Source organism: Panthera onca, chromosome A1 (genome assembly GCF_046562875.1).
Source record: "Panthera onca isolate mPanOnc1 chromosome A1, mPanOnc1 haplotype 2, whole genome shotgun sequence".
In the NCBI taxonomy this organism is placed as follows: Eukaryota; Metazoa; Chordata; class Mammalia; order Carnivora; family Felidae; genus Panthera; species Panthera onca.
In genome coordinates, this window is record NC_138339.1 from 80868579 (window position 1) to 80881520 (window position 12942).

The window sequence follows — 12942 nt, forward strand, 5'->3', positions numbered from 1 at the left end:
TCTGTCTTGCCAATGTGTTATCCACAAGTAGAAAATGTGCAGTAGGCAATTTCAAGTAGTGGTATGAGTCTTTGGAGAGGAGAAGGTGTAAAAAAAATTCACCCTTCCCAATATTTGCTATAGATGTTTGAAGGTTGGTGAAGGGATGGAAGGAGTGGGACTATAGGCAGAAGGGCTTCTAAGTTTGAGAATTGCTTTTAAAATGGCAAAAGAACTGGAATGTGTTTACAATACAAAGGAAAAGTAGATTAAAAGGTTGAAGATACTAGAGAGAGGTGATTATTGACCCCTCAGAAAGAAGGGCCAAATCAGGGCAAGCAGGGGAGAGGATTTGTCTTTGGGTAGGTGGGAAGGGACCTTAGGGATTTTGTGCAAGGTGGCCTCATTTTCCTCTCTAAAGTTGAAGGCAAGGCTATCTGCAGACAGTGGTGGGAAGTGGCTGAAAGAGGGTTTTGGGAGGGGAGGGATCCTACACTGATTATCGGCTAGCACAGATGGCTGGTATCACAAACTGTACAATTATGGTGGGGTCTTCCATACTTTGTGTGATAAAGGGGGGAAATGCAAGAAACTTGAATTGTGTTAAGAATGATCATTTAGATTTCTAAAGTCCCACATACTTTTATAAAGTAAGTTCCTATTTTAATATCAACTTCTTTACCAAGATATGCTACAGGATCGATAGTGCTTAAACTATTATTTTATTCTAAATAGATTCCAGTTAGAAACTAAATTGACTAAAAGGATAAATGCCACTCCATGTAATTTCTAAGCTAATATGTAGTATATTTAGTGCTTTTTACCTTTGCAGAATCCTTTGCTTTACCCCCATTCTTGGGTGCTTTGGAGCTGGGAGCAGTTGTCTTGACTTTGTCCTAAAGCAAAGGAAACACCATAAGGTTATTGTTATCATCAGTCCCTCTAACAGTTAACTCTGGGCTGCAATCAAATCAAGTGTAATTAAAAAATGGAAAACTTTGAATATACATAGAAGTGTTTAAGTTGGGAAGTAAAAACGCTTAAAAATACAGTGGAAAATGTGGGTCACAGTGATGTTCTGCCAATTTTCATGAGGAATTTTGGTCATCAAAACAGAGCTTGCTTCTATCAGGACTGGGTTTTATGTGCCAATAGAGCAAGAATGAGATACTGTTTTCAGTGTTATGGAAAACAACTTTAACAATGAAATCATCAGAGAAAGTCCCATTCACCAAAAGGCATTATTTATCCAGGAATGAGAAATAGGATGCTGAGGTGGTCTAGAAATTAAATCACCCAATATGGGGAGGACTGACAATTCAGTGATTGGGAGAGGTGTTTAATAAGAGCAAAACAACAGCAAACAGATCTGCAGTTATCAATTCTTCTGAAAATAACAAGGAAGGGCATTAATTCACTTTTCCTTCTATTTGACTTATATATCCCACACACATGTTGTACTACATATTTTTCTCATTCATCTTTAATCACATGTTTTGAATACCTGCTGTATCCCAGGAATTTTGCTAATGCTGACCACGGCTGCTTTGTAAAGTGCACAGCTCACTGGTACAAATACACAGGCAAAGACCTTCTCCCCCAGGTGCAGGAGAGCATGGAGGAGAGGCCCCTGACCTTGGCCTGGGAAGGGAGAAGCAGTAAGAGCTGATGCTTGAACTGGGCCCAGAGGGAGGGAATCAGCCAGCTGGGCAGGGTAGAAAGAAGAGGGAATCCCAGAGGGCAACAGCCATGAGAAGGTACAGTGCAGGGAGGGACTGCTCTCATTTTAAATGAACATAGACAAACAAAAATAAATAAATAAACGAACACAGACAAAGCATTAGCCTCGAACTCATTAGTGTGGAAATCAAACATGGTGGCTATGGAGATTATAGAGCAACATAGAAAACATTTACGAAATAATATTGAGAATGTTTTACATATGCACTTGAATTACTACTGTATTAAACCGATACATATGGAAAAAGATGGCATCATTGCCATTGATGCTATGGCATCATTGAATTCATTATGTAGCCTACAACTCTATGTATTCACACAAAGAAAGGCCATATTAAAGTAGCATAGTACCTTCTCTGCTGTCTTCTCTGAGGTTTCTGGGGGTGTAGGACAGCTGTCAAAATCACCTGAGAGGGCATCGATGGGGTCTTTGTCAGCTGCAGATTTCTGAGATATTAACAGAAATAACCATCAGTGAAGGAGCACAAGGCAAAAATACCATAAGGAACATTTTTCCACATCACTAAAAATATTACAAGAAAAAGGAAACCTTGCTGGCATTCTTTTCCTAAGAAACTAATGTACAATAAAGGAGATATTATAACATGAAAATCCTTACAGATTTACTTTCTCCTCTTTTATACATGTTTGCTTAGTATTCTGAACCTCAATTTTTCTATCTGAAACATGGAACTGTCTGAATACGCTCTTGTAAGGGCTAACCAAGAGAAATCACACACACCCGTTCATACATGTATGTCTTCACATCATTCCAAACACAGGGTAGCCATACAATAAATTTCAGATTTCTAAAATGTAAACTAAAGTTCAGCTAGAATGAAAAAAAAACCTTTCCTTATGGGAATATGCTGCTATGATATTTACCTTTGAGTCCTTGGGTTGCTGTGTAGGTGGCTTTACGGGTTTGCCCTTAAAAATAAGGCAGGTTATTGGTTAAACATAGATCTTAGTAAAAGTTTACTTAGGTGTAGCCAGTAACTGTAAAATCTATTGTCTAACGATCTGAGATACAATGGAGTATTGTTTTGCAGTAACTGATAAACCTCAAGAAAGAGTCTAGTGTGGAAGAGAAGGGAAGGAAACAATTATTAAGGAACTTTCTGCCATCATATGTTAAATTGCTACTTAGAATATTATTAAAAATAACCTGTGTTTTTCTTTCTTATTTATAAAAGATTAAACTTTGGAATGATTTGAGGGGCTGGAATGGCATATAGAGATTTTTTTTTTTTTTTTCCAGGATTACAAGTACAACTCAGCAGGGACTTTACCCATCTACAAAGGCAAGGGTTTTAAACAATACCTTTCCCACAGAATACAAGCAGGGTAAGGCAGTATTAGCAAGGCAGGGAGGCTTCTAGCACGATGCAGAATTGCTATCTTCGGGAATACTGAATGCAAGCAAGGAGAATGGATTTCTGTAATAAGAGACACTGAAGGTAACACTCTTCAAACCAGGGCATCCTCAAACCCACCAAATGAATCAGTATAGAAAGAGAAGGATGTAACCTGGGCTTCCTTGTTTCTCTTTGAACAGGCCTGGAAAGGTTCTTCGTCATATAACTGACTTGCAATGAGGAGCCAAAAGGGAAGGATACAGGCCCAGCTGACCTAAGAAAATCTGGCTTTATGTTAGAAACAGAAGGCCAACGGCTTTTTTTTTTTTTTTGATTTTTTTTTTTTTTTTTAAATATCTATTTATTATTTTGAGAGAGAGACTGAGTGTAAGCAGGGGAGGGGCAGAGAGAGAGGGAGACACAGAATCCGAAGCAGGCTCCAGGCTCTGAGTTGTCAGCACAGAGCCCGATACGGGGCTGGAACCCATGGACCAAGAGATCATGACCTGAGCCACCCAGGCACCCCTAAAACTTGATAGAGCATATCTAGATATAGAAATAGGACTTGTGGTGAGGAATATAGTGTTGCCTGTCCTTACTGTGAATAGTGCTGGTGGAAGTGTAGAGGAAGACCCCAAGTCATGGAAGGGCCTTATTTATCTGCCCTATTAAATCAGTTCAGTACCAGCTGAAGTCAGACGCTCAACCGACTGAGCCACCCAGGCACCCCACAACTATCATTTTTATAGCCTTTTCTTGCAAAGAGAATTCATCTGTGTACTGCCCTGGAATCACTGTTCAGCACTGGTGAGTGACTGAACATTATTCATCTCTACGCCACAGCACCCAGCACAGTGAACATCATATGGTATTGGTTCAGATGAATATTCAACAGAATTCTAGACAACCTGTTCATCAGAAACACATTAAAAGCACTCAGTCATGTTATAATTTGATGCTATTGTTAAAGTGCACCTCCTATTCATTTCAACTGATATCTGAATTTAAGAAGCTTTGTGATATATATCCAACCTAGACATTTGCCTTCATTTACCTCATCATCATTATCCAGGAGGTGTCTATATTCAGGGGGGATGGTGTCATCTCTTTCTCCCAGCTTGTCTCTATGTTCAGCTTTGGCTTTTTCCTGCAAACATGGAATAGATACAATATTTTCTCCTTCAATTACACAACACTTGTAGCACTCAGTGTTTATTGTACTTTACTGAGGCAAAACAGAATTTTTATTTTCCAAGTAACAACAAAACGGATGACTTCAACAGACTTCAACAATAGTTGATGAAAAACAAAGTAAACTCAGGTGCTTCTCTAGGTCAATCCACACCTAGATTGTGTGAGTTTCTACCTTGTATTTTATTTTATTTATTTTTTTTTTTTAATTTTTTTTTTCAACGTTTTTTATTTATTTTTGGGACAGAGAGAGACAGAGCATGAACGGGGGAGGGGCAGAGAGAGAGGGAGACACAGAATCGGAAACAGGCTCCAGGCTCCAAACCATCAGCCCAGAGCCTGACGCGGGGCTCGAACTCACGGACCGTGAGATCGTGACCTGGCTGAAGTCGGACGCTTAACCGACTGCGCCACCCAGGCGCCCCATCTACCTTGTATTTTAAAATAAATGATGAAATATTTATCCTTAGAAACGATGAAAAGAGATAAAGCCCAATGGTATAAACTATCTTTTGTCTTTATGTGAATTTCACTTTTTAAATAAAAAGATCAAGTCTTCGGATCTTGATATTTAGAGGTAAAATACTTACAGCTTGGACGTGCATGAGCAAACCTTGAGGGGCCAGCACAAGCAGCAAATGGCATAGCAGGGAGTACCTTTAACCCTCCCCGCATCCTCACCTGACTGGGGCATGTCTGGAACTGGTTCAGTGACATTCACTCCCCACCCCCCACCACCCCCCAGCCACCAGTAGGAGAGAACAGGCTTTATTTTTCTGCCATCATTATCATTTCATTTTTCAAATACAGGTGAAGTTCACATCAATATTCCTGTAACACTGGTGGAATTAAGACTTCAGGATCCTTTGAAATGCCCTGGGACATTCTGGAACATGGATTTGGGTGGCTAGTTAATTCCAGGTTTCAAGGTGAAGGGGTCATTTAGTACCATATATTGTTAGGCAGGAATAAGCATTTACTCTTGTTCTAGAAGGTGGGTGGGGCTAACAGTGTGTGCCTTGCTGACATGCCTCTCCACAGTGCTTACTCCTGGCTTAGTGCTTCATTTGGGGGTTTGCATGCAGTGTTAATGGTGGCTCAGGAGGCTGATAGGAAAACTCTGGCAATTAGGGGACCTCTGCCCTTATATGGACCAAATAGGTCATCCTAAAAATGCCATACACCTGATATATGCTTATTACCAGATAAAACTAAGAAAAGTTAATGTGGGAAGAGAATGAAATTAAAGTAGAGCGGCACTTCTCCATCATAACTAAGTGTGGTCTCGCTAATAGGACATGTGCCTGAACCTGTGCACTCGCATAGTCCTCACTGAGGAAATAAATACAACAGACTATAGAGAAGGAAAAAATGAGACTTAAGTCATTCAACTGTTCACTGAAATGCCAGATGTTTTTTTTTTTGGTTTGTTTTTCCTTTTATATGCAGTGTAGGATATTCTGTGCTTTAAACTTTAAATTTCACTTATTAGTATATACATATTATTTTACCTTGACCTTATCCTCTATTGGTTTGTTCTCATCTGGATCAGGCTGCCTTTGTCCTAGACTGTCAGAAAGTTGATCCAAGGCATCGTCCAGTTCCTTGTTGTCGCCCTGCTAAAAAGTCAATCTGAATTAGTCGCTGGCTAGCAAAATCAGGTCACCTACTGGAATGTGGGCCTGCCACGGCCAATAAGACCTCCATCAACTCATGAGACCTTAACCAAGGAGATGGGTAGAGTCGTGGAAGGTGGCCCTTGGGTAGAGCTCCTTCTCCCTAATCTCTCCTTCTCCACACTTCCAGATGACTTCCAGTCATCCCAGATGACTTTCTTTTCTAAAAAAAAAAAAAAAAAAAATAGGCTTCTCCAAAAAATAGGGGATTCCTGGTCTGATTTGTTGGAAAATGTGCCTTATGATGTGTTCAGTGTATGCAACACAACCGGTGACAGTCTAATGTCCCTAGGGGAAAAAAAAATACATGAATTATGGTAGCTTTTTTTCATTATTCACCTGTATTCATTTAAGTAAAGATAAAGATGTACACCTAGTTTGAGTGATATCTTTAGGTAAAACATGAACTGAAATTAGACTTTCCAATGGGAAAAGTGATGGGAAAGGTGTTCTAAAACATACTTGTGAAAGGCATACAGGTTTTGGATTGCAGATGTTGACCAATCGCCTCACCCAAGGCAGAACCCCTCACCTCACAATTAGGAGCTGAAGCGTAACTGGCAGCCTGAATTAATAATGATTCTTCCTTTCTGTGCACAGGCACATTCATCATTGTGAACACACACACACACACACACACACACACACAGCATTTTACTGGTTTTAAGTGTTTCGTTGGAGCTCAGGATTATAGCTCTTAATGGAGGAGCTACCCACAGCTGAGTCTGGGCTTTGTCATTTGGGCCTCTGGATATTTTCAGATGATCCTGAGACTGACCCAACGGGATGAAAATTCATTCAGAATCTAAGACTACAGCACTAAGTAAGCTTTGATGCTACATCAAAAGGAAAGTAAGCATAGCTGACTTCACTAAAGCTACTTCCTCTCCATCTAGCAAATGAGGCACTTGTTCGCAACCAAAGGAGATGGGGATCTGGTTTAGGGCGATCTCTTTGATGTGCTGCGGTCTCCTCGCCTCGATAGTGTATAATTTCGTACTGCACAGAAAATTAATCAAGGAAGTCTGGGAAAGCTTTGGTCCCACAGCCTCGCCTCAGGACATGTAAATAATTAAAACAATATTGATGCTGAGGTTTTTGTATTGCTAACATGAAAACGACAATGTTTTACTGGTGTGAATGAACGGGAGGAAAACTGCTCTTCCATGACATGCTTGAATTTTGGGGAGAAGCGGCTCGAACACTGAGCAATTCCATAGAATAAACTTGAGGTTAAATAATAGGTAGTATTTATAGCATGTGTCAGGAAAAATCTAAAGGGAGGAGAAAATAATCAGGAAAGCTAAAGGATTTTTTTAAATCTAATAATTCAAATAAATGTGCAATGCACACTACTGCTCTTTCAATTCTAATAAAGTAGCAATAATATTAAGTTCCAGGAAAGTGTGTGAAATATTTCATAAACACTCTTTAATTTAATTATTTCAGATATACTGTCATCTCTCCAAATGGCCAGTCTTACACCTCTTCTAAAACAGAAAGTGCTTTATCTTCTCAACAGTTTTGTTTATTTTCATTTACTCTAAGGCAAGGGTCCTATTTTCTTCCTTATTTTGTTGTTGCTGCTGCAAAAATCTATTTCTATGTTGCTTACCACATGAGGGGGCGGGCCAGCAGAGTATGTGGTTGGAGCTGGGGTTTGGGAAACCACTTCAGAGATGGCAGCAGAAAGGTTAGCTTCTTCAAATTTCTTTAAAAAGAAAAAGAAAAAAAATTATTACATACAGTATATTACACAAAACTATGCCCGCAATGCCATCGCTTAAATACAGTTTTTAATACTTTATTACTGTTTATTCTCTTCATCCAAATGGATGCAAAGTAACACATAATCTTTTGGGGGAAAGAGACAGAATCTCAAGCAGGCTCCACATCCAGCACAGAGCCCAGGATGAGATCATGACCTAAGCCAGAAATCAAGAGTCGGAAGCTTAACTCACTGAGCCACCCAGGTGCTCCTCAAAGTAACAAGTAATCTTAATTTGTATTCTATTTCCTCCTCCATAGTTGCAGTTTACACAATCTCCTGATTTCTATTCCTATTTATTATTCCAAATGTTCAAAAAGCTCATAACGACTTAAGAGTTTCATGGTTTATTTACATGTTCCTTGGTGTACATTTAGGTTGTTTGCAATTTCTCAGCTTTCTTCTTTGTTAATTACTCTGTAGGAGTTCTACCAGTGGTTCTTTTTCTGGTGCTGCCTACATTCCACCAGACTAGACTGCCCCCTCCACAGTTGCTAGAAAGTCATAAAGCTAAAAGCAATGAATTAAGCATGCTTGTTTTCCATGGCCTTCCTTGCCTCAATTAGATATTTGTTACATATTTTTAATTTTGATATGAGATGGATAATGACGTACAAGTGTTGCTTTATACTTGTTATACGGTGTGAGGTTTGTTTTATTATTTTTTCTTAATGTTAAATAGCATATTATTCCAGAATCTTTGTGAGATTATGATTCATTCACCTTTTAAAAATATACTAAATCTTTTATGTTCATTTCTTGATTTTTCCCATTGATCTACAGTTTTGTTTTCTGATTCAGAATTAAATTGATAATTATCATATAAATCAATCCCTGCATTTAGTTGGGTTAATCTTTCCTAGAAATATTGAAAAATGGTTTTCAGTATTTTTTCATGTTTTTATGTCTTTGCTTTTCAAACATATTTTAGAATAATTTTACTGGGCTATACAAAGTACCTTATTGCTATTTTAATTTAAAAAATAACTTATAAGATGACTAGAAAGAATTGTCATGACTTTTCAGACACTGAGTCAGACTGTCTTAGATATTTTAATTTTTTCATATTCTAACTTTTCTGTTCATTTCTTGTATTGCTCTTTACATGTCTGACATCTCATTTTAATTGTATTTTCTAATCTGTTACTGATGTACAGAGCATACACAATGTTAATTACATATGTGCTCTCTACAACTAGGAATATCTGCAAATACACAAATGTTCCTTTTTAATACTTGTCATTTCTTTTTCATGTGTTGTTAATGATTGTTCATACAACATTAAGCAGAAAAGATAATAGAATTTTTTATACTGTGTTTTTAAAGGAAATGCTTCTAGCTTAACTCCAAATATTTGATTCTTGAAATTAAATAGATACTCTTTAATACATTAAGGGATTGTCTACTTTTTAAAGGTGACATTTGAAATACATCTTCTGTATGGATATAATTATTTTTATTTGATACACTACTATGCTATATAAATTCTAATATTAAATAAATATTTAATTTCTGATACTTATTACTTTAATAATTGTATATTATCTTTGTTAAACATTATACATCTACAGATTTAAGTGACTTTAGTTAAAAATGCTATATTGATCAAGTTTTAAGATTAGGACCATCATTATTTGTAGAAGCAACTATGTAAGCCATATTTTTGAAGATATGGTTATGTCACATGAGACCAACTGCTGTTAAACACTTAAGAGTCAATTTTAAACTTCTCCTGGAAGCAAAGTTTGAAAACAGTTCTATTGTCTTCAGTTTTTCTTTTGCTTAGATTCTATGAATTGTGTTTTACATTTTGTTTTAAAAAACTATTGTAGGGGCGCCTGGGTGGCGCAGTCGGTTGAGCGTCCGACTTCAGCCAGGTCACGATCTCGCGGTCTGTGAGTTCGAGCCCCGCGTCGGGCTCTGGGCTGATGGCTCGGAGCCTGGAGCCTGTTTCCGATTCTGTGTCTCCCTCTCTCTCTGCCCCTCCCCCGTTCATGCTCTGTCTCTCTCTGTCCCAAAAATAAATAAAAAACGTTGAAAAAAAAAATTAAAAAAAAAAAAAAAAAAACTATTGTACATATTGGTTTTTGATCATTTAAATTTAAAATTTTAATTTTACTGGTAACTTTTCTCTTATTTCTGCCAATGTTTTATAAAATGTTAGTCATTCATAAAAACCAACTGTTGGCTATAAATGATTAATTTGATTCTTACATTGATTTATGCTATTTTAATAAGATTTTTTTTCTCTTTTACATTTGTTGGTATCTTAAAAAATTTTAGTTATTTCAAATCAAGCAACTATGAGCCATTTTAGTCTCAGGCTGCTATTTTCTTTTTTTCTTTTTTCTTTTATTTAATTTTAAATTTATTTATTTAAATTCAAGTTAGTTAACATACACTTAACTGGTTTCAGGACTACAACCCAGTGACTCATCAGTTACGTATGTGCTCATCCCAACAATGGCCCTCCTTAATGCCTGTCACCCATTTAGCCCATCCCCCCCCCCCAACCTCCCCTCCAGCAACCCTCAGTTTGTTCTCTGTGTTTAAGAATCACATATAGTTTGCCTACCTCTTTGTTTTTATCTTATTTTACTTTTCCTTCCCTTCCCCAATGTTCATCTGTTTTGTTTCTTAAATTCCACGTATGAGTGAAATCATATGATTTGTCTTTCTCTAATTTTGCTTAGCATAATACACTCTAGTTCCATCCATGTTGTTGCAAACAGCAAGATTTCATTCTTTCTGATGACTGAGTTATATTCCATTGAATACATACACTACCTCTTCTTTATCCATTCATTAGTCAGTGGACATTTGTGCTCATTCCATAAGTTGGCTATTGTTGATTGTCTTGCTATAAACACTGGGGTGCATGTGCCCCTCCAAATCATCATTTTTGTATCCTTTAAATAAATACGTACTAGTGGAACTCCTGGATTGTAGGGTAATTCTATTTTTAATTTTTTGAGGAACCTCTATGCTGTCTTCCAGAGCGGCTGCACCAGTTTGCATTCCCACCAACAGTGCAAGAGGGTTCCCCTTTCTCCACATCCTTGCCAACATCTGTTGTTTCTGGAGTTAATTTTAGCCATTCTGACAGGTGTGAAATGGTATCTCACTGTGGTTTTGATTTGTATTTCTCTGTTGATGAGTGATGTTGGGTATCTTTTCATGTATCTGTTAGCCATCTGGATGTTTTGTTTGGAAAAGTGTCTATTCATGTCTTCTGCCCATTTCTTTACTGGATTGTTTTGGGGGTGATAAGTTTGATAAGTTCTTTATAGACTTTCAATACTAACCCTTATCTGATATGTCATTTGCAAATATCTTCTCCCATTCCATCAGTTGCCTTTTAGTTTTGCTGATTGTTTCCTTCGCTGTGCAGAAGCTTTTTATCTTGATGAGATCCCAATAGTTCATTTTTGCTTTTGTTTTCCTTGCCTCTGTAGACATGTCTAGTAAGAAGCTGCTGCAGCTGAGGTCAAAGTGGTTGCTGTCTGTTTTCTCCTGTAGAATTTTGGTGGTTTCCTGTCTCACATTTAGGTCTTTTATCCATTTGGAATTTATTTTTGTGAGTGGTGTAAGAAAGTGGTCCAGTTTCATTCTTCTGCATGTCACTGTCCAGTTTTCCCAGCACCATTTGCTGAAGAGACATTTTTCCATTGGATACTCTTTCCTGCTTTGTCAAAGACTAGTTGGCTATACCTGTGTGGGTCCATTTCTGGGTTCTCTATTCTGTTCCATTGATGTATGTGTCTGTTTTTGTGCTAGTCCCATAGTGTCTTGATGATTACAGCTTTGTAATCAGGCTGCTATTTTCATCTCCTACTTAACCTGCTTGCTACTTTCTTTTGGGTGGTTAGTTTATAATATCTTATTTAAATGTAAAATAATAGCTTATTTATAATAATAGTTTTAAAATAGCTTAAATTTGAAATTTAAAATCCAATAAACATTTGGTTAGATTTCTCTTCCTCTGTTATTAAGACATTTATGATAATAAATGTATCTCATGAATACTGCTTTGGTTGCTTATCAAATTTTTTAAAATATATTTATTTTAAATGTTGTATTCTCTTATGTGTATGAGAGTTGGAGAAAGGCAGAGAGAGGGAGAGAGAGAATTTTAAGCAGGCTCCTTGTTGTCAGCACAGAGCCTGATGGGGGGTGGGTGGACTCTATCTCACGAATCATGAGATCATGACATGAGCACAAAATCAAGAGTCGGATGCTTAAAAATTGAGCTATCCAGGTGCCCTGCTTACCAAAGATTTTGATTTGCAAATGTCTTATCCTTGATTTTTCAAATAGTCTATTCTGAATTTACTCCTTGATCTCACTGATAGTGGAATGTTTTTAAAATTCTCTTTTTAAGTAGAATTTCTACTTTATTGTGATCAAAGAACATGGTATGTACAGCAGGCACACCTTTATATTTGAAGATTAATTATCAGTCAGAATATGATGACTTTTCCTCCAAAGTTCTTGGGACTTTCCCCCAAATAATTTTCTACTTTGGCCATTTGACTTACTGTAATTGGTTATTTCTACTTTATTAACTACAGACACTAACAATTTTTCTCTTTGTGAGATTAATTTTCTAAGCTAGAATTTTTTTTTAAAAATGGTTGTTTTGGGGCACCTGATGGCTCAGTCGGCTAAGCATCTGACTTTGGCTCTGGTAATGATCTTGCAGTTTGTGGGTTCGAGCCCCAAGTCAGGCTCGGTGCTAAAAGCTTAGAGCCTGGAGCCTGCTTTAGATTCTGTGTCTCCCTCTCTCTGGCTCATTCTCTCTCTCTCTCAAAAAAAAATAAACATAAAAAATGTTTATCTCTAGTCATGTCACTGCTATGCATCTTCTTGGGTGGGGATATAAAGTCACTGTTACATTTTCTTTGAATTTCTAAAAGAAAAAAACCCTATAATAATAATAATAATAATAATAATAATAATAATACAGATGGTATAAGGAAGGGAATTAAGGCATTGGATCCCTCTAATTTGTTCTTATGTTCTGCATCATTGTAATGATAAGATGCCATATTCCGAGGATACTGCTCACTTTATATTCTTCCCTAAATTAGGACTCAAGAGCCTCTCTGTAATATAAGCTGTTTGTATGGAGGAGGAAGAGTGGAAGGTCATGGAATGGGGTGACTCAACTGTGTGGGCATGGTGTTTTCATAGGGGTATTATGAGGACTCTATTACTAACTGGTTAGTAA

General features: G+C 37.4%; 1 protein-coding gene across 13 annotated transcripts in view; it reads right to left on the bottom strand.

The window, feature by feature from the left end:
- CAST (calpastatin) overlaps positions 1–12942 on the bottom strand; it is a 108284-nt gene that overhangs the window by 4815 nt on the left and 90527 nt on the right. For 9 of the 13 annotated variants that reach the window (XM_060635334.3, XM_060635333.3, XM_081796446.1 and 6 more), the window contains 6 exons: positions 7560–7655; positions 5780–5887; positions 4132–4224; positions 2605–2649; positions 2071–2166; positions 804–875 (listed from right to left, as the gene is read on the bottom strand). In XM_060635334.3, coding sequence (XP_060491317.2) covers positions 804–875; positions 2071–2166; positions 2605–2649; positions 4132–4224; positions 5780–5887; positions 7560–7655 — 510 coding nt within the window. Of the gene's footprint in view, positions 1–803; positions 876–2070; positions 2167–2604; positions 2651–4131; positions 4225–5779; positions 5888–7559; positions 7656–12942 lie in introns of all 13 variants that reach the window. The other 4 variants (XM_060635331.3, XM_060635326.3, XM_060635324.3 and 1 more) reach the window with 2 other exon arrangements.